The sequence below is a fragment of the Chelonoidis abingdonii genome, chromosome 4, assembly GCF_003597395.2.
Source record: "Chelonoidis abingdonii isolate Lonesome George chromosome 4, CheloAbing_2.0, whole genome shotgun sequence".
Lineage (NCBI taxonomy): Eukaryota > Metazoa > Chordata > Testudines > Testudinidae > Chelonoidis > Chelonoidis abingdonii.
Genome location: NC_133772.1, coordinates 78,885,783 through 78,905,353, shown reverse-complemented (window position 1 = coordinate 78,905,353; position 19,571 = coordinate 78,885,783). Strand labels below are relative to the sequence as shown.

Here is a 19,571-nt window from a genome sequence, read left to right as displayed (position 1 = left end):
TTCTTTCTTGGCACTGCCCAGCCAATGCCAGCTGACACACCACTGGCAATAATATTTGGTCCCCAGAGGGGCAGACCACGATACTGAAGAACATCTATCACCTCTGGCCTTGCCTGCCATCAGTAGCACACTTAGGCAAACTGCTGGGGAGCCATGTGTGGCTCAGAGTATGAAAAGTGCTGCATAAAGTAAATGGCACTGGGGAAGGTACACGGAGAATAATCGGTCGGCTACAGGCAAAGGCAAATCCATTAAACAGCTCCAGTGACCGGGAATCGAAGGATAGTGCTAATGACTTTAATCCCTGAGTTCTTGGTCACAGGACAGGTGTTCCTTTATAACAAATTCTAAAAGCAGAGCTAGATTCCCCCAAAATCCCGAAGGGTTTTTCATAGACAGCCAGGATCAATGGGGAATCCCAGTCTCCTCTGTCCAACGATGCACACGGTACCCTAAACGTGGGAATGGAGTCCCCTCTAGCTTCCTGCCCTGGTGAGGGTCACTCCCTCCCCAGGCTATCCATCTGATACCTGAACTCCAGAATCCCAAGGAAATTGGAGCTCAGAGTGTGGTTCTGTCCAAGCTCCCCCATCTCTCCCCCAAGCAGTCCTAAGTTCCCAGTCAGACTGCAGGGTAGGAGAAGACAACTTCTGTCTCTTTTCTGTAGCGTGAAAAGAACAGAAGTACTTGTGGCACCTTAGAGACTAACAAATTTATTTGAGCATAAGCTTTTGTGGGCTACAGCCCACTTCATCGGATGCATAGGGTGTCGTCCTCTCCAGCTAGGTGGAGCTCTTTCCCCTCCTTAGTCATCAGATCTCTCTCCTTGTGTCTTAGTCTTGCAGGAGTGTGATGTGCTGGGGAGCAGCAGCATGGTGGGAAAATTCAGACTTCCCCTTTCTCTCTCCGTCTGGTGTGAAGGCAGGAGGACAGCTTTGAGAAACCTCTGATTCCTACTGGAGGGCTGGGGAGCTGGGTGGGTTCAGACCATCAAAAGATTACAGAGCATTAAACAGAAGAATATGATCCATGTGATGAGGTGATCTCTTGCAGCCCCTTCAGCACTTGCAGGACAGGCAGCCAGAGGCCAGTGCAGGGAAAAGTCCCTTTTCACTGCCAACACTCCCACCTGGGAAGCTCCTACATATCAACTACCTGCCTCTGAAAATAAAATAACAAGCCTCATGTCCAGTCCTGCTGGAGAGAGGAGAAGGCTGAAACACATGCTAGAGGGGAGTTAGTGTGTGATGCTGACAAACCAAGAGGATAATGCGAGGGAAGCGATGCAGATCATACACTCAGGAGCAGCAACCCTGCTTTGCTAAATCACCCTGGAACCCAGACCCATCTCCTGAGCCAGAGAAGCGTTCCATAAATGTATGTTCCTGAGCTGCTCAATCTAGTAACTCCGAAGGCCTAAAGTTTGTTATGCTGACTTGGTGGCATTGCTGGTATGTTCGTGCCTCTCAAACAGCCATACAGCCTATGGGGAGGTAGCATTGCGTAAAGGACCCTGTGACAAGGCCCCAGTGTGATTTAAACATCAAGCAGAAAGTCCTGTGAGCAGCAAACCAAGGAGGGAGATGGCATTCATAGCATGATGTAAGTGCCATTCCTCACTGCCTGCAAAGCAGTTGGATTAGACTACCAGGTGCCTGGTTGGGATGGAGAGAGGACAGTGAGCCGGAGGCTGTTGTGTTCCTAGGGACATGGGAGGCTGAGCTGTCAGGCCCCCCATTGCTCCTGGTTTATTTGTTTGTCTCTCTATTCAGAACAAGCAGAGCCACATGGAGGACGGACAGAGACATGGGCCTAATGAATGCCATAGGCCTGCAGCCCAGGAATCCTACCACCTCGGTGACATCACAGGGTACTCAGACCCTGGCTCCTCTGCTGCAGAATGCAGAGACTCAGACAGAGCGAGAGGTACAGGAGCCAGGTGCTGCCACCTCAGGAACTGGAGAAGGTAGGAGCTTGGGCAGTATCCTCTCTTTGACAGAGCTACCTTGTGTTTGCTAGCTGCGTGGAAGGGAGTTGATACACACAGTGTTCTGGTGACCCATGAACCGCCTGTGATGTCAATATTCCAGCATCTATCTGCAAATAGGCATCACCAGCCTCTGAGTTATCCTCTGCAGTGAGGCCTGGTTATAAGGTTCTCATTCCCTTATAACCCTCGTTTCTGTTGAGGATTACTCTGCGTAGCTGAGCACAGCATTTTCCCTCTTCCTGGCCCTTCAAAGTTCAGAAAGAAGCTTTCTCTAGAACATTGTTGCAGGTAAATAAGTTCCTCATGGTGCTGCTTCTGCAGACATCTCCCTTCTCCCTTCCCAGAATGAGAGACTGGACAGTGCAAAGATTTTTCACTCTTCCCTCCCCTCCTGAGTCTAGCTAGGCTCCCTCTTACCCCAGTCCTCAAAAGCTGATTATACTTTCTGATGTCATCCTGTTGCCAGGGCGGGATGCTGCAAATCCTCTTCTGCCATTGTATGATCACAGTTCCAAAAGTGGGCTTGTGTATCTGCCTTGGTTTGGGTTGTGCAGGGGCTATGGTTGCATTAACTCCTCAGTGAGATCCCAGCTGAACTGCTCAGGGACATCTCTGCCACTTCCCAGATAAGGGGGAGATGTGTTGGAGTGTGCGACAAAGCCAGGGATGGAAGCATCCAAAGTGCAGTTCCCCCATGGTGAAGAATATGCCTCAGAGCTCTTTCAAGTACCTCTAGTGTCAGGGCCAGCTTACCTGTTCCCAGCTTGTAGTTTGGGAACTCTGACTTGAGTGTAGCCCCTATAAGGAAAGTGGCAGTATGATTCAGAGGAGGTGATTCTGAGTGCATTTTTGTTCATGATGAAGTCTGGGCTGTAGGAACAAACTGTGTGAATGCTGGGGGACCCCGTGGGAAGGGGCATTTTATTGAGACCTGTTTATTCTGCAGCTGAGCTAACTGCCTATTCTGTGGCCTATGCCCCTCCACTCCTCCTGCTACTGTAGCCAGCAGTCAGTGTGTGAGAAACAGATTTGCACTACCCTGGTCCTGACATTTTAGTTCGGAATCAATTAAGTGGGAAATGCCCTCCTGATCTCAGAGTGGCTTCCAGGCGACCTGTTTCAGTGGGATAAGAATTAACCTCTTGGGCAGCTTAGAACAGTTGAGGGCATGTGAACCATGCTGGAAGCTACATGGGCTGGGCTGATGCCAAACTCATGAGAAGGATAATCCTGTTCCCTTCGCTGTACCTGGCGTGGTGCCTGAGAAAAGCAAGTGGAGGGAAAACTACTGCTACACAGAAAAGTAAAGATTGTTGGATGTGCAGGCTGTGGGACCCTCAGCCCCTCAACATAGCGACTGGTGCTCTGGGGCTGGTTTGGGTGTCACTTATCCTTGTTTCTCCATGAAACCAGTGCATTTCTCCAGCCCTTCTCTCCCCTGCTACTGTTCCAGCTGAGGGCTTGATTTTGTTTCAATTTTTAAACAACTTTTCAGTCTCCAGACACAGGGACTAGTTTGTGACCAGTCCCTAACCAGTCTAGGAAGAGATTCTCTTCACTACAGTCTTGGGCGCTAGAGACTGGACATACTGGAGAAGTCAGACATGCTAAGCTGGCTCAGTGGGGAGCCTTGGAAAAGAATGCTAAGGTTGAGAGTGCGGGAGAGAGCTCACCATAGATATATATGTCTCTGTGCATGGGAGAGGAGGCAATTGAAGAGGAGGGTTCTGGGAGTCACATCCTCTCACCCGTGGTTCAAGCTGTCTATTTGCAGGTCCCTGTCAGGTGGACAGGTTGGTTATAAGAGTCCAGTTAGAAATTCTCACATACTTTCATGTACACAAGCGCCTGGGGCAGGCACAGTTCATCAATAAACTTGAAATAATGGCTGTGCTGAAAGCCTGAACCCCTGAAATCTCCTCTTGTTCATGTGGTGGCCCCATTTTGCAATGCCAGCTCTCAGGGTACCACAGATCTGACACTTTGAGAAGAGAGGAGAGTTTGAAAAATGCTTCCTGCTGTCCCATCTGCCTTTTGCAGGCTAGCAGCATGGCTTCGTGGGCTTTATTGCTGGCTCAGCCGCTGGCTCAGCCGCTGGCTCACCTTGGGCAAATCACTTCACCTGCAAAATGAACTAACTGCCCTACCTGCCAATGGGATTCTGAGGGAATAAATTCATTGTTTGTAGTCTGGAAGGAGGCACTAGAGATGGGCAGAGTATTATTATTCTGCAGTGGATCTTACTGATTCATTGCTTCTGCCCATCTGCAGGTGCTTACCAAGGCCCAAGAGCAGCTCAGAACATAGGAGCTCCTTAACTATAGACCAATCAGAGCAAACGGCCCCCAAAAGCTGAACTCAGTGGCAGAGGGCTGTTGCAAGAAGGCCTATTCCTTTCCCAGTCACTGGTGGCCCAGCCTCCTCTGAAGTGAGAAGGATGGTTTGGATAGACTGGCACCTTGGCTCCTCTGTGACTGGCATCCCAATCAGTTAGCGCTGTCACATTCTGGGGTGCAATCCAAACCAGTGTCACTGCCTGCCCTGTAACCCTGAGGGCCTCTCAGTGTCTGCTGCTGTAGCTCTCGTGACTGGGTGCTTCTGGCCAGCATACATACATGCTCAGAATGTCTGTGTTAAGCCGCCCTGGGTCAGTGCTCTGATCCATGTTACACCTCTGACACGCTTTTTGGCATCCACCAGCCTTCGTTACATATGGCAAGATGACCCAGTCCCAGATTTTCCCCAAATCCTGTGCTCCACATGTAATACCTCTCCTGAGAGGTATTAAGATTTGTTTGTTCCTTTAAAGATACAGTACCCAGCAGCTTGTCACATTAACTGAAGTTAACGTTGACTTTAAGTCAAACACAGCACAGGCTTAAACTTAAAAGTAAAACAAATTTATTAACAAAGGTGATAGGATTTGGAAATGGTTACAAACAAACAAAAGTGAAAAATGCTTTCTAGAGATTAAGGCTTAACAAAACAAGCTACAACCTGTGTTTAAGGTAAGATTCTGTCACACTGCCTTCCAGCAAGATGGCTGACCAGCTCCTCTGGTTAGCATCTCCCACAAAGTCTGAAGTGTTCAGTCCCTCTGTCGTCTTAGGTGAAAGATCACTTGGGGTTCTTTGCCTCACTCTTTATAGTCTAGTAAACCTTTTAAATGGATTCATCTGAAGGTTACCCCCTGCTCCCCAAAGTAAAGTTCATTCAAGCTGTGAGGAAGGTGATAAGGAATTTTCATGCTGGTTTCTTCCCCTGCTGGTGTTTGCTAAAATGCAGATTGATCTGTTCCTGCTGTTTCCTCCCCCTGCCATGATGCTGAGTATTATCTCTTCCCCTTGTTGGCTTGATGATCCTATTTACCTTCTATATAAATTGCAGTGTTATTGCCTCTAAATGTATCTTGGAGGTACCTTTTAGGTGGCAGTACCTTTGTTTAGGGTGGGGTAATGTTAGCCCTGCCTGGCACACGCTGTGTTTTGTAATTTTGAAATTTGTCCTCGGTACATACCCGCAATAATATTAATGATCAGTATGATACTCGCTTTCTATTGACATCTTCCATGATACACAGAGGTTATGACATTAGTGAATTGGGATACATTCACATGATCCGGCCAGCTGAAACTCATTACCAGATACCAGTGAGCCCCTTTCCATCTGGCACTGGGTGATGTTAGAGTCACAGGGTTTGGATAGACGCGGTCCTTTGGCTCCTCTGTGACTGGACCCCAGCCAATTAGCCAGCACAATTACAGCATCACTGGCCTGCTCCTTCCAAGAACCTAGTTAGCACTTTGCTCTAACATAGCCTGAGCCACTGGTAACCTCTGGAGTCTGCTCAATGATTGTGTGAAATCAGCTGTTTTGTTGGTAACATTCCTTCCTTGATTTAATTGTACTGTCCATGATTTCAAACAGTCTGTTTGTCCACAGTAAGCAGAGATCATTGCTAGGTTGTTTGTAGCCGCCTTTGGCAGCAGATTCAGACGTAGGTAATGCTGTGTTTTCTCTAAGCGGAAGCATCTTATGCTTTAGGGCGGCATCCGTGCTGAAGAGTCTGTGGTTGCTGTAGCACTATCATGGCTCCATTTGTGCTGGAAATATTGGAAGCACTGGTGTAGAGTGGCCACCCAGTTCTATCCCATCGTGTCATCTAACCCTGCCCAGAACAGGGTCAAGCTGTCATCAGCCAGTCTACCTTAACCCTCCCACCATGCCTGGCACCAATGGGGCTACACATTACACTGGGCTGTTTAGATGTCTTGCTGCCTTTTGGATGGTTTTCTTGTTTTCTGCACCTGCCAGAATCTTCAACCATGCTGAGTTTGATGCCATTTTAAAAGGGGAACAGCATTGTCTAATGGTAAGCTCACAGGGCTAGGAACCAGGAACTCCTAAACATGAATCCCAGTGCTACCACTACCTCAGTATGTGACCTCAAGCATGTTATTTAATCTATCTGTAAAATGGGGATAAACTTCCCTATAGTACATCCCAGAGTGGGTTGTGAGGATTAATTTGCATTTCTGTATAGCGCTCTGAGGATGTAAAACACTATAGAAGGGCATAGTATTATTATTGGAAGCACTCAGCAGGGTGGATGAAACAGATGTGAGTCTAGGCAGCACCAAGGGAAATGTTTAGTGACCAGCTTCAGAATGAGAGAGAGAAAAAAAATCAGGTGTACATTGCAGCTTCTTTGGAAACAAGGGTGTGGCTTTCTGGACCACCTGCTGTCCCCTCTCCTGGTGTGGGGAATTCCACGTCATGGTGCTGTCCCAGATGTATACTTTCTGTGGAAAGAAATATGCAGTGTAGCATCAGAAATCTAATTAATCTCTCTGTGTGTAAATACAGTCTCCTCCTCTCCCTGCTAAGCTCTGCAGAGGCTTTGCCTTTCTAATTGTCCTTGTGCTTGCTTTGGAGGAATGAATGCACAGGGAGTGAATTTATTAGAAGCAAATCCCTCTAGTGCACGTTGCCTTTTCCATTAGTTAATCACTGCCTTGTGAACTGTCGCCTGTGAAGCATGCATAAGCCAGAGAGACCCAGGTTTGGGTGAAAGGCTGTGAGAAAGGCACTAAGAAATATTTGAAAGATGCTTTGACTCCTGAAAAATGTGTCTGTCTCCTGCTTCCTTTTAAGTTGACAGATGTAGGAGTAATTCCGATTGGGCTCTAACATGGAGTCTTTGTTAAATGTTGGTATTTACATGGCTCAGTTTCCCTGCAGAGATGCAGTGGGGAGGGTCTTGTTTGCCTGAGGGCCAAATTAAATCTCCTTAGAAACAAGGAGGACCTCCCAACACACCGACCTTTAGGAAACGTGATTTCTAATCCAGACCATGTCAGAAATGACACAAGTTTGATGCATTCCATTGTAGTCCCTAATTGACATTTGTACAGATCACTGAATCAACACAATTTGTTTATCAGGAGAAGCCCGGGCCTGGAATATTAAAGGAGAGGTGCTACGGGTTGAGTTTGAGAAGTGTCGGCAGAGCTGGGTGAGGGAAGCTTGTGCAACAGTCTGCCTGCCCTATCCCTGCTCTTAACAATGTATATCTGTCCCTCTCTCTTCTGATCACTACATTAACTTCAAACAAAACAAACCCCTGGTGGGAGACTGGTGAGTGGCATTTATCATCCCAACCCCTACTTAGCATCTACCTGTGTTTAAAGGGTTGTAATACAGATGCTTTACTACCCATTGAGCAGATAAGTGCAGTATGAGCGCATAGTATCCTAAAAATGAGAAGATCTATTGTTAGTAGGTCACCTTGTCCCTCTTTTGGGAGACCAGGGCAGGATGACTATCCTCATGCATGTTCAGCTTCTGGTCTCTCTGATTTAATTGTAATCAGTCCAGCCTGTTTTACAGCCCAGTACAAATAGCTATATGACCTGGGCCCTTAGAGAAGTTGTTTCTCTAACTTAATGAACTGGATGTTCTCACAAGTGGAAAGAGGTTCTAAAAATAAAGCCAGGAAATTGCATTGGGCTAGTATATGCTGAGCCTCTCAAGCTGCAGGTAGCCAGGAGACGTCGCATATGCCTGAAACATTCCAGCAGGACCCTGGAGTAAGCAAAGCACCTTTGTAAAGACCTCAGCAGTGCTCGCTAAGCGCACACACATCTAAGGCCATGTCTAGCACTGGAGCTATGTCACTGTAGTACCGTAGTCAGATGTGGTGTTGTGAATTCAGTTCCTGTTCCATTAAGAGATCCTCTGATGAAAAGGACTAGCTAGAGAAGGTAGATTGTTTGAGTGGCATATACTATCGGATCCTTTGTGGTTCCCTGTCAATTTCCCCTCCCTCCAGAGGTCAAACCGTGGATGAGAAATGGTGGTGATACACTCAGATCTTCCCACCAAATAAATTCACCTGTGTGTCCCATTTTGGCAATTCACTGCTGAGTAGTTCGTGCTAATGATCAAAAGGACTGTGCCTGTTCTCGGAGCTCCCTGAGCTTAGTTACCATTCAGTGGGAGTTGAATGTGGCCATGGACCCTGCAAGAGTCAGTTAATAGATTCTAAGACCAGACAGGACTGTGATCATCTGGTCTGACCTTCTGTATAGCAGTGGCCACAGAACTTCCCAAAATATTCCCTAGAGTAGAGCTTTTAGAAAACCTTCCAATATTAATTTAAATCCTTGGGCTTGTGGAAAAATAAGTGGCGGTATCCTGTATGGTACCAAAATGAGATGCCCCTCGCAATAAATTGTGCAGAACTGTGAGCGTCCTGTTCCTTTCTGACATGAGGTATGAAATAGGTAACAATATTGATGCTGCAATTGTCCTTGAGCATCCAAGTTAAGGGGCAGTTCACACCTCTGAGCTATTGTTCCAATGTTCTCAGCAGACTCATTTAATAGATTTTTCTCCATCATTTACACTTGGTTCCTGCTGTTGAGGCTCACAGTCATAACAGCTAAAGACTGACTTTCTTTTAAAAAGGGGAGTTGAGATTTTGGAGAACAAAATAACACCTGGAGGGAGGTGCCAGTATGTCATGCTGCCACAAATCAGCCCAGTCCAAGCCCTGCTGCTCATTGGGTCCCTCCTAAGCATGAGTTTCGTTGCCATCCCTGCACCCGGGAAGATAAATGTCACACCCTTTGTATGTCCTGTGGAAAGTGCTTTACATCCTCTGCTAGCTGTAAAATTCCTGCCTGCTGTCTCTTGGCTCTATTGGAGTCGTCATACATTCTTAGTTTGCAGTCTTGCTACTCCAAACAAAATTCTCCTCTTCCTAGAGCAGCCTGGCAGAGGACATCCGAGTTCATTTCCAACCACTGGAGAGGATGATTCTGCCATACTCACTAATATGATACTGGCGCCAGCTGCACAGACTGGTGGAATCCCCTGCTCTTTGGGATAAGTAGCCATAAGCTCTGCCTGTGGCTTTGCATTTATTTTGGAATAGGAATAGGAATCTTTTGGAGCCTTGGGAAGTGCTTTAAAACTTAAATGCTATGGATGGCTCCATTTAATGTTTGCATTCCTTGAAAGAGTTCCAACCAGCTGACTTTGGGCCATTTGTTTGCTTGGCTCAGTGATCCTGTTCTGTGCCTGACAGAGTGGAGCTCGTTTATCCCTATCCCAGGTGAATGGCAAAGCAGTTCAGGTGTTTCAAGGTCAGTTTCTGCTGCAAGATTAATTCTGACATCGGAACAACCCAGGTGGAAGATGAGCAGCTGTTCCTTCTCTGTGTGATATGTCCACATTCACATTCCACTCAATACCCTCACTTGCAGAGCTGGCTGCCAGCTAGTCTGAATTCTCTGCCTCTGGTGTGATGTGGGGTCTTGGCTGCTTTCCTGGGCCACAAAGCATTGCCATGGTCTCCTGGCCTAGACCATGTTGCTGCAATGTGAGCATTACCTAAAGCCAACTGCGGTGCCCGTTATCCCAGTATTCTGAGGAGAGCTGTTAGTAAAGAGCACCATGTTCCGCAAGGAAGAGCGTGGGATCATGCAGAGACTTTTCTCAGGAGCTGCTTAGCGCTGTGGAAAATTCACCGGCACTCAAGAGAGTGGTGCCCTGGGTACAATGTTCCCAAGACCTAGTGCAGCAGAGACTATTTCAGAAAGACTCACCTTTGGGGAGTCACAGGGTCGTGCCCCATCCAGAAACAAAAGGGAGTATGTTACTTCTGCATGTCATACTAGTATCCAGGAGCAATCTGCATTCTGCTGAGCAGGCTGATTCAACCCTCCTAAGAAAGGCAATGTAGGGCCAGCTGGGTGAAGCAGACCTCCAGACTGCCCTCTGTGTAGTGTGTGTGAGGGTCTTTGCAGAGTCCATGAGGTCCCAATGCATTTGTTGAGCTTTAAAGGTGAGGAGAGAGCAAACAGCCTCTTAATGCAAAAGTGGAATGAATTATCGCTTAGCTCATTCCTCTTATACTAGCTCTCTGCTCATGCTGAGCACCAGCCAAACCCCAGCGAAGCCTGAAAGAGATGGAAGACATAGTGAGACACCCAGTCATCAGCCCAGCTTTCCCTCCCTCCCTCCTGTCCTGATCTTATCCAACTGATGGGACAGACTGTGTGACACTGTCTCTGCTGCCTAGTAGCTGAGGCAATTGCTATACATTTGAGAGGAGGGGAAAAGAAAAGTAAGAAGCTGGACCAAGGAAAGAGCAAGCTGCACTGCTCAGCTGTATGTGAGTAAGGGACTGGAGTGACCAAGCCAGTGGGTGCAGCAATGATATTGAAGACCAGTCCCCGCTGGCCTTTTTTAGAAGCTCTAGCATTCATTTCTCTGCACTTTCGGGTTTCTTAATATGACCGCTCCTGACATGATAAATTGCTGAGCAGCAAGGCCTGCTGTTGTGGAATCAGCACTTGTTTTCTGAGCAGACAACTGCCTCAAACCCTGAAATTCCACTCCAGCCTTAGCTTAGTAAAGCATGTGATCTGAATTGGGGGGAGGTAGGCATGATCTGCCTGACTGGCTGCAGGGAGTGCTCGTATTCAGCACATGCTGTTAATGTCTGAGCGTGTCAGAGGCAGGAGGAGCGGCTGACATAGGTGCTGACTCCATGGGTGCTCCAGCTCCAGAGCACCCATGGAAAAAAAAATAGTAGATGCTCAGCATTCACCGGTGGGCCCCACTGATCTGCTGCTCCCCCTCCCGCCCAGCATCATCTGCCCGCCACTGATCAGTAGAAGAGGGAGGAGTAGGGGCAGGAAGAGATGAGGTGGGGCCTTGGCGGAGGAGGTGGAATGGGGGCAGGGCCTGGGGTTGAGCAGGGGTCAAGCACCCCTAGGGAGATCAGAAAGTTGGCGCCTGTGCCAGCTGACAATCTTGGCTGACTTGTAGCCTCGGGGCGTGCATTGGGAATGGAGGTGGGGGGAATACTAGGTATTTACAGCCTCTAAAGTTAGAAACTGGCTTGCATGCCCCTAGCAAATACTGTGAGCCCTGGATTTTTAATGCATTCTATTTCCAGCATTGCCAGATACTTTGTGACAAAGGACTTATTCACATGCAGTGGTGTGGTCTGAATTGTGATCAATATGCTCCTGATATTCTTACCGAAGCCATTCAGTCTCTGTCTAGCAGAGGATGAGACACTGGCCACGTCTAGACTACGCGCTGGATCGGCGCGTTAAAATCGATTGCTTGGGGATCGAAATATCGCGTCTGGTCTGGACACAATATCTCGATCCCAGAGCGTGCTTAGATCAATTCCGGAACTCCAGCTAGACGACCGGACTTCCGGATTCGACACAGCGAGCCGCGCGGATCGATGCCGCGCAGTGAAGACGGGTGAGTAAATCGATTTTAGATATTCGATTTCAGCTACGCTATTCTCGTAGCTGAAATTGCGTATCTAAAATCGATTTAATCTCGTAGTGTAGACCTGGCCACTGACCGAAGCTATATCTCTAAAAGGTGGGGGTGTTGCCCAGCGAAGGAGGAAATGTCTGGAGGAACTTGCTTGCTCAGTGAATGTCCTCCCTTTACCGTTTGCCCCAGGCAGCTATGTAGATGCTGTGGGAATGGCCACCAAGAGCTGAACATAGACTCTCATGTCTTGGTGGTGGTTAGAAGAAACTTTCTTCACTTAGGATTTAATCTTTCTTGAAGATACCTTCTGTACTGTGGTGACCTGCACCCATGCAATCTAGGCTAGATTAGTGCAATGCACTTTACACTGGCTGCCCTTGAAAAGTAGTTGTAGACAGCAGCATGACTGCTGTGAGGGTTAGACTTGTGAGCTGCACTCTGCTTTGGCTGCTGCTGGTCCCAAGAGTATGCGTGGTGACCAGTCATTAGGCAGAATATCCTCCCAGCCTGCAGCAGGTGAGGGGCCATGTCTGCTGCCCTGTATGGGGTCCTGTCAGGATGGGAGGAAGGACCATCTCTCCTGGGAGCCTGCATCTTTGCCTTATATACACTAGTGCTTCATGTACGCTCTGAGGAGGCGTTGTGTTTTCATTGCCTCTTCAGTGGCAGAGGGCCTGGTTTATTGTGGGCTCCTTATAGTAACTGTTCTGGGATCTTGGTCACTGGGCCAGACTGGTGCTAAGAGTCCCATTTTCAGTTCGGCTGATGTCATTTAGCTCCCAGAAGCCTTTGGCCACAGCACCTCAAAAGTAAACGCATATAATTCTCTTAACCAAAATCTGCCCCAGAATGTTCTGCCCTTTTCAAGCACCTTTGCTTCCCCTGGTCCTGGAGAGCATTCCCTAGACCAGTGGTTTTCAACCTGTGGTTTGCGGACCCCGAGGGGTGTCCCCAGACTATGTCTAAGGGATCCGCAAAAGATTGTCGTTGCCATAGCACAATGGTTTTCATCCTGTGGTTTGCGGACCCCCGGGGATCTGCAGACTGTCTAAGATTTCTAAAGGGGTCTGTACCTCTACTCAAAATCTTTTAAGGGTCTGCAAATGAAGAAAAGGTTGAAAACCATTGCCCTAGGCAGATGGTGGCTGTTACCATCCAGACCAATTCATGGGATTTCAGAACTTCACCATCCATGCCCCCAAAATTCAAACAGCCATGCTACAGCAATAAGATGTGTGTCCCCCCCACAACCTGCCCTGGGGCTGTCCTGGCTTCGACTTGCCTTCAAGAAGGAAGGATTCAGAGCTGCTAACCACCTGGTTCAGCTTCGCCCACAACTTGGTATTTCGATTCTGCGGCTAGTATGCTCCTGTATGATTCTTGTCCATATGCGTGTGTGTGTGTGTCTCACTTCTGTCATTCCCCAGGCAATGCAGGAAGAGAGGTTAATGCGTAGCTGAAATAACCAGCATCTGTGACCTGTGAGGCTGGGATTCCATTGTTAGGTTCTTTCTGGTGACGTTCTGGCCAGCAAGCTCAAGCCTCAGCATTGTTCTCCCCTCCATCTCTCCCACATTGATGCTGTCTCTAATTCCTGCCCTTCTTCCTATGCAGCATCTTCAAAATCACTTCCTCATCTCTGTCCTCCTGGCTAAAATCCTTGGTGGGTCCCTGATTTTTGTGGCTGCCTCCTCTCTGGCCTCCTAGATGTTCCCTGGAATGCTGCCACAAAGATCCTCTTCCCTGCCGCTGCTCTTACCACATCTGGCCCTGCTAGTCCCAAAGCTAGTTCCCATCGGCCATGTATCATACACAGGCTCCTCCTCCTTCTCTTCATAGCTCTGCGCAGCCTGTCTGCCTCTGTGCACTTGATTCCTCCTCACCCAGACTTCCCTTATTGTCATTGTCATCCCCACCCTCAATCAGCTCTGCACCTCTGTGTAGGCACCTGTCTGTGTCCTCCAGGCATCCACCCTCTCCTCCACAAACCAGACCTTCCTCCTCAGAGTAGTGTCAGTAAATTACAGCAGCCATCCCTCCAAAGTGAAACCTCCAAACCAAGCCAGGTGCTCAGCCCACCCATCCGGTCCTGCTTGTCACTGCATCCCATCCTCCACTGCTTTGGTCTGTGTATCGCTTAGTTAGTGTAAGCTCCATGGGGCAGGGATCCGGTAATTGTTTCGGTCTGTGAAGCGCCCAGCCTACTGTTGGTGCCATGGATAGTAAAATTTGACGAGCTGTGTGTGTGTAACAGGGTTTAAAAAAAGAAACACCACAACTCTAATCAAAATAGTTACAATGGTACAAAAATTGTGTGTGGATCAGGCTGAATCTCTCTCAGCTCCCTCATTACAACCATGTTATCTAGGCCACTGCATGGAGCAGTGTCAGTTTTGCCCTCTAGTTCAGTGTTCTGTTGGTTTTTAAACACCCCCCGACACACACTCCCTACAGCAGGGGTTGGCAACCTTTCAGAAACGATGTGCCAAGTCTTCATTTATTCACTCTAATTTAAGGTTTCGTGTGCCGGTAATACATTTTAACATTTTTAGAAGGTCTCCTTCAATAAGTCTATAATATATAACTAAACTATTGTTGTATGTAAAGTAAATAAGGTTTTTAAAATGTTTAAGAAGCTTCATTTAAAATTAAATAAAATGCAGAGCCCCCTGGACTGGTGGCCGGGACCCAGGCAGTGTGATTGCCACTGAAAATCAGCTCGCGTGCTGCCTTAGGCACCCGTTCCATAGGTTGCCTACCCCTGCCCTATAGTCTTGTTCATATTTGTGTTCTTTCCCCTGCTGCCAGAGAAGCTGGCTCCTTTCTCCTCTGTTCTAATCAGTGCAGAGCTGGGAGTGAAATTTATCTCTTTAATAAGAATCAGGTAGGCTACTGCATCCCTCTGTGGAATCATTCTAACACATTCCAGTGAATCAGAACCTTTCCCTGCATAGTCTGGATGAGGTTTATGGCGAATGGAGTAAGTGGATCAGGGGCCAGACCTGTCTGCACTGGTGACTTGTTCCTCCTCTTGCTAGGCTTTATTTCTTGTAGTATTTTTTTTCTCCATAGAGCCTATGCTTTAGACTCTCCACTTAAACTCTTGAGTCTTCTCCACTGTGGTGATGTGCGGGCTCAGATCTTGCTTTGTGATTGCTTTGTGCACACAGCAATGGATCATTATCCATTCCAACCCTGGCCTCTCCCTCTGATTGGAGGCGGTGAGGGGACACTCCTCTGTGAGATTCTTAGTGGGGTAAGAGAGGAAGGGCACTGGAAGTGAGTTCTTAGCCCCTCTCACCACATGGCAAAGTGTTTGGTTTACTGCAGTGCATGCTGATCTGTGCTCTTCCCCTCAGGGCCCTGAGGACTCACTGACCTTTCTCATATCTGGGAAGAAACTCTGTCTCTGTGACCTTTTCACTCCACACCTGCATGGCTTGATAAGAGCTTCCTCCCAGACTCTGTTGTGTGTCTCAGGGATGCTGTTTCTCTTTCCTAGAGCCTGAGGGAGCCCAGGATGGGTGTGAACGTGTGGTAGAGAGGGGTCTCCAGGACTCTTTTATTAATCTTTGCCACCCCAGTCTGGGACCGGTCCGTTGCTTCTCTCTTTCATATGGAAACCACTCCTGTGCTGCAGCTAGTACAGAATGCATCCCCTCGAGGGGGAGGCTGTGCTGTGCTTAGCACCTCTTGCCCACCAGACATGCTGCACAATCTGTCTTTTGGTCTATGTAGCCTTAGAGTGGGTGGGGTCTGCCAGGGGGCCTGTCTGCTGCCTTGGGACCTACTGCAGCCTGTGAGCTTGGGGCTGGTGCACTGACCCTCAGACAACAGGGCCTGCCACTTTGGGATATTTTCTAGATTAGGTGGAGTACAACAGGGGAGTTTGACTCACAGTGCTCTGTGGGGGGGACTGCTCCCCTCCCTGGTCTGGCGGGGGAGAGGAGTAGCATGTGCAGGGTGTGGGTTATTGAGGATGGTTTGTCACTTTGATTGTGAGGTGTTGGCTGTTTTCTGTGGGAGAGTCTGGCATTAGTGGTGTGTAGATACCATGGACACACTCATCTGTGGCTGTTTGAGGAGCTTTACTTCAAGTGTTCCACCCTCAGGGCCCTTTAGACAGGGCAACATTACCCATCCCTGATGCTGGCTGGCAGGGATTGTCTAGTCCTCTGTCCTATGGGCTGGCAGCTTTGGGGGCCTGTGGCTTGGGCAGATGATCTTCTCTGAGAGATGTGTGGTGTCAAAGTTGAATTTCTCTTGTTTGTCACTTTAGTAAAAGTTAAACAAAATACAGGAAAACTCCAGGGTCTGTATGGAGCAAACCCTGCACATCTGCAGAGGAGCTCGCGTGCCTTGTCGCTGACCTGTCCTAGTCCATGTGCACCAGGCTGCATCGGACCATTCTGCTTCCTCCGTTCTGGCTGGCCAGCATGATTTTCTTTGTCCCATAGTTCTTGTCTCTTGTGCACTCTGGCTACATCTTATGTTCTCTCCTCCAGGTGAAGGTCCGGAATATGGGGCCAGTGGAGACGATGCCCTCAGCAGGATCCAGAGGCTGATGGCTGAGGGTGGCATGACTGCTGTGGTCCAGCGGGAGCAGAGCACCACTATGGCATCCATGGGCGGCTTTGGCAACAACATCATTGTGAGTCACCGGATTCACCGCAGCTCTCAGACTGGTGTGGAATCCATGGGAGCTGATGGTGCCTTGATGCAGCAGTCCACCTCGCGCGAGCTGGCAGCTGAGCTGGAGGGACGGATCCTTTCAGAGTCTATGCAGCTGGCAGAGCATGGCCAGAGCCCACAGACAGCTCCTGGCAGGAGTGAAGGACAAAGAGCCGATGGGCTGGATCTGCCAGAGCAGTCCCAGTCCTCTATGGACACTGAGGGACCAATTGAATACAGTGACCTAACCAATAATAACCATCTTCCTGACAATACCAACTACTATAGTAATGACAGCACCAGTGGGGAGTCGCGGAACAGGTAGAGATGAGTTGTGTCTTGGTGCTACCCTTGTACTGCTAAGCAGAGACCTGTACCTCACAGTTGATGATAAGGAGCTGGAAGAGTGGGGGTATTGTGGCTCTGATAGGATGATGGTAATTGAGGGGGCTTCTGAACCTGTGCGGAGGGGGCAGAAATGGAAGGGAAGCCACCAAATTTATAGGGACCCCAGGGAGAAGAAGCTTTATTTGGTCTTAGCTTCCGGCACCCATGCTCCTGCACAGTTTCTATGAGAACATTAATGATCCCTAACAATGCTGTTCTGAGCCTTGTGTAAATATCCCAGCTTAGTGGGAATCTCTGGGCTTAGCCCTAACCCTGCAGTGCTCTAAATGTTACCATTCCTAAAATGAGTGTGTTCCCCCTGCTTCCCACCAGCCCCAAGGATTGAGCAGAAGAACGGATATCAGAGAAGGGGGCCTGCAGTGTCCTCCAGAGACAGGCAACCCTATTGGGCATATCCTGGATTTGATGCCCTAGTTCTGCCAGTGCAGTGGAGGAGTCTTCCAGGCCAGAGTCCCACTCCATGGCATGGCCCCAGTGCCCCTTGGGAAGAGTGGAGCATTTTGGAGACTAGAGAGAACATTGTTGCTGTCCAGTGTGCGATCTTCCCGGGGCAGAGCTGGAGTAGAAAGAGCCAGGCTTAAGCTTCACCATCCTTTATATACCCAGGAGCCTCTCAGAAGTGAGGACCTTTTCTTTGAGTGTCAGCTTAGCAATGAGCTGCTATCAGTGGGCAGAGAGAATGGAGGCAAATGCAGGGTGTGGGAGTGAGTGGATGCAGTTAGCTCAAGGATACTCCGATATTTTCACACCCCCAGCTGTGCCAATATTAACATGAATGAGCCATCTTGGCAAAGCCTGCCAGTATCATGGCACCATTGGCTGGCTGCATTTCCCTTGGGGCAGGGAGGAGGTGACTTTCCAGCTCCAGGTCAGGGTATGAGGTATGGGTCTGTGACGTAAGGTGTTGCATGTGAAATCTTGACCTTGTACATGTAGTTTCTAGTGGAGAAATCAAGGCTCTAATAATATTTTGTTTTTAGTCTAAAATGTGATTTTCCTTTTCGTTTGTAACTCTCCATCCCAGCAAGCTTGTGGCAGGAGGGTAGGGGGAGAGTCTGAATGCTAACGAGGGAAACACCAAAGATCAACGTCATTAAAATATGACAAACCCTTCTCTGGCCTGCTGTCTTCTCTTGTGTGCTGAGGGAGTGTGTGTCTGCGTGCTTGGCCCTGCCATAGCGCCTGCAGCCAGTTTGCTCCAGGTGCTTCATAAACAACCTCTTGTTCCCTCACACCCCACAAAGGGGAATGGGTAGAATCACCTCTGTGACGAGTCGCTGGCAGAGCTGGGAATAGAGCTCAGGAGTCCTGCTTCCAAGTGCCTTGCTCCAACATTGCACCGCTGGGTACATTCCTCCCTGGTTTTCCCCTCGCTCTCCCCTTCACCTCCTAAGGCAAGGAGAAAGTAGCTGAATCCCACTATAGTCCACTAAAACAATAGGGACACAGCTGTCTACTCCAGGAGAGCCAGGAAATGTCCTTCCTGTCCAGTCCCTTACCCCAAGAGAGCCAGGAGACATCTGCCTGCTTCCTGGGGAGGAGAGGAGAGGTGGCCATGGGCCTGTTTCAGAGAGGAGACTGTGCTCTTAAGCCCATGGGGGCTAGGCGTGATAACCACTCTGGTCTGAGGTGCACTTCCCCCACTGTGTCTGAGTTATTGTCACCCAGCACCTCCCTGGCCCATCCCAACACTGCAAGAGCATCCCAATAAATAAGGCCATCATTAAGCAGCACTCAAGCTCTCAGTCAGAAGGAGTCTGTTAAAGAACATTAAGCAAATCTTCCCTTAAATCACAGCCTGGAAATGAACCTTAAATCAAATCAGCCACTGCCAGGCCTCATCACAGGGTGTTAATGAGGCTCTAAAACCTGCCCTGTGCAAGTCACATCTCTGAGCTGACTGGGCCTGATAATGGGATTCCCTTCTGAGGTGATGATGGCTTCACACGTCCTGCCCCTGCATCTGTGCAGGCTCAATGGGCGTGTGCTGATACCCTGAGCCAGAGGGGCTATGTTCCTGCTATGCCAGAGTCTGCACTGGATATTCCCAGTGCTTGTGGGTCCAATTACTGCTCCCTGTGAAAATAAACAGGAGCAGAGCCTGAAGAAAGGTGCCAATGCACCAGACTGGCTTCTCCCCACCCTTCTCCATGTCTGCCTCCCAGAAGAGCCTCGAGGCACGTTCTTGCTAGATGAATGCCTTGCAAAGTACTTACCTCCTTCCCTGCAGCCCGTGGCCAGACAGACTTGGGGGAGAGCCTCATCGGGACAGGGAAATGGTGCCTGGTTCATGAGGGCCCAATTTGTTCATATACCCTGCAGCAGTTGAGCCAGGCCACTGTGCTGCAGCTGTGAATGAACATGAAGCATCTTAGCTATTCTGGGCACTCTTCCTCAACCCCCATGTTAAGGTCCTGCTCCTGCTGAAGTTGATGGGTAGAACTCCCATGAGCTCCGGTGGGAACAGGAGCAAGCCCTAATGTCTCAGATCAGTCTGAACTCACTCTCTCTCCTGTATGGAAAGAGATGTTCTTTTGGAGAAGGCTCAAGTGAAGCCTTCCTAGAGGTGCTGAGGACAGAGAAGAAGGCTCTTCTCCACTTCTCCCTCAAGTCTGCTTGGCAAATACTGTTCTGTGCAGAGGCTGAGATCACAATTGCAGTTGATTTATTTACAAATGCATGGAGGGGAGGT

General features: G+C 48.9%; 1 protein-coding gene across 2 annotated transcripts in view; it reads left to right on the top strand.

The window, feature by feature from the left end:
* Positions 1-17,992, top strand: part of AMBRA1 (autophagy and beclin 1 regulator 1) — a 190,321-nt gene extending 172,329 nt beyond the window's left edge. For both annotated transcript variants that reach the window (XM_032775083.2, XM_032775082.2), the window contains exons 17-18: positions 1,773-1,966; positions 16,306-17,992. In XM_032775083.2, coding sequence (XP_032630974.1) covers positions 1,773-1,966; positions 16,306-16,796 — 685 coding nt within the window. In that variant the 3' untranslated portion in view covers positions 16,797-17,992. The remainder of the gene's footprint in view (positions 1-1,772; positions 1,967-16,305) is intronic.
* Positions 17,993-19,571: the final 1,579 nt, after the last annotated feature.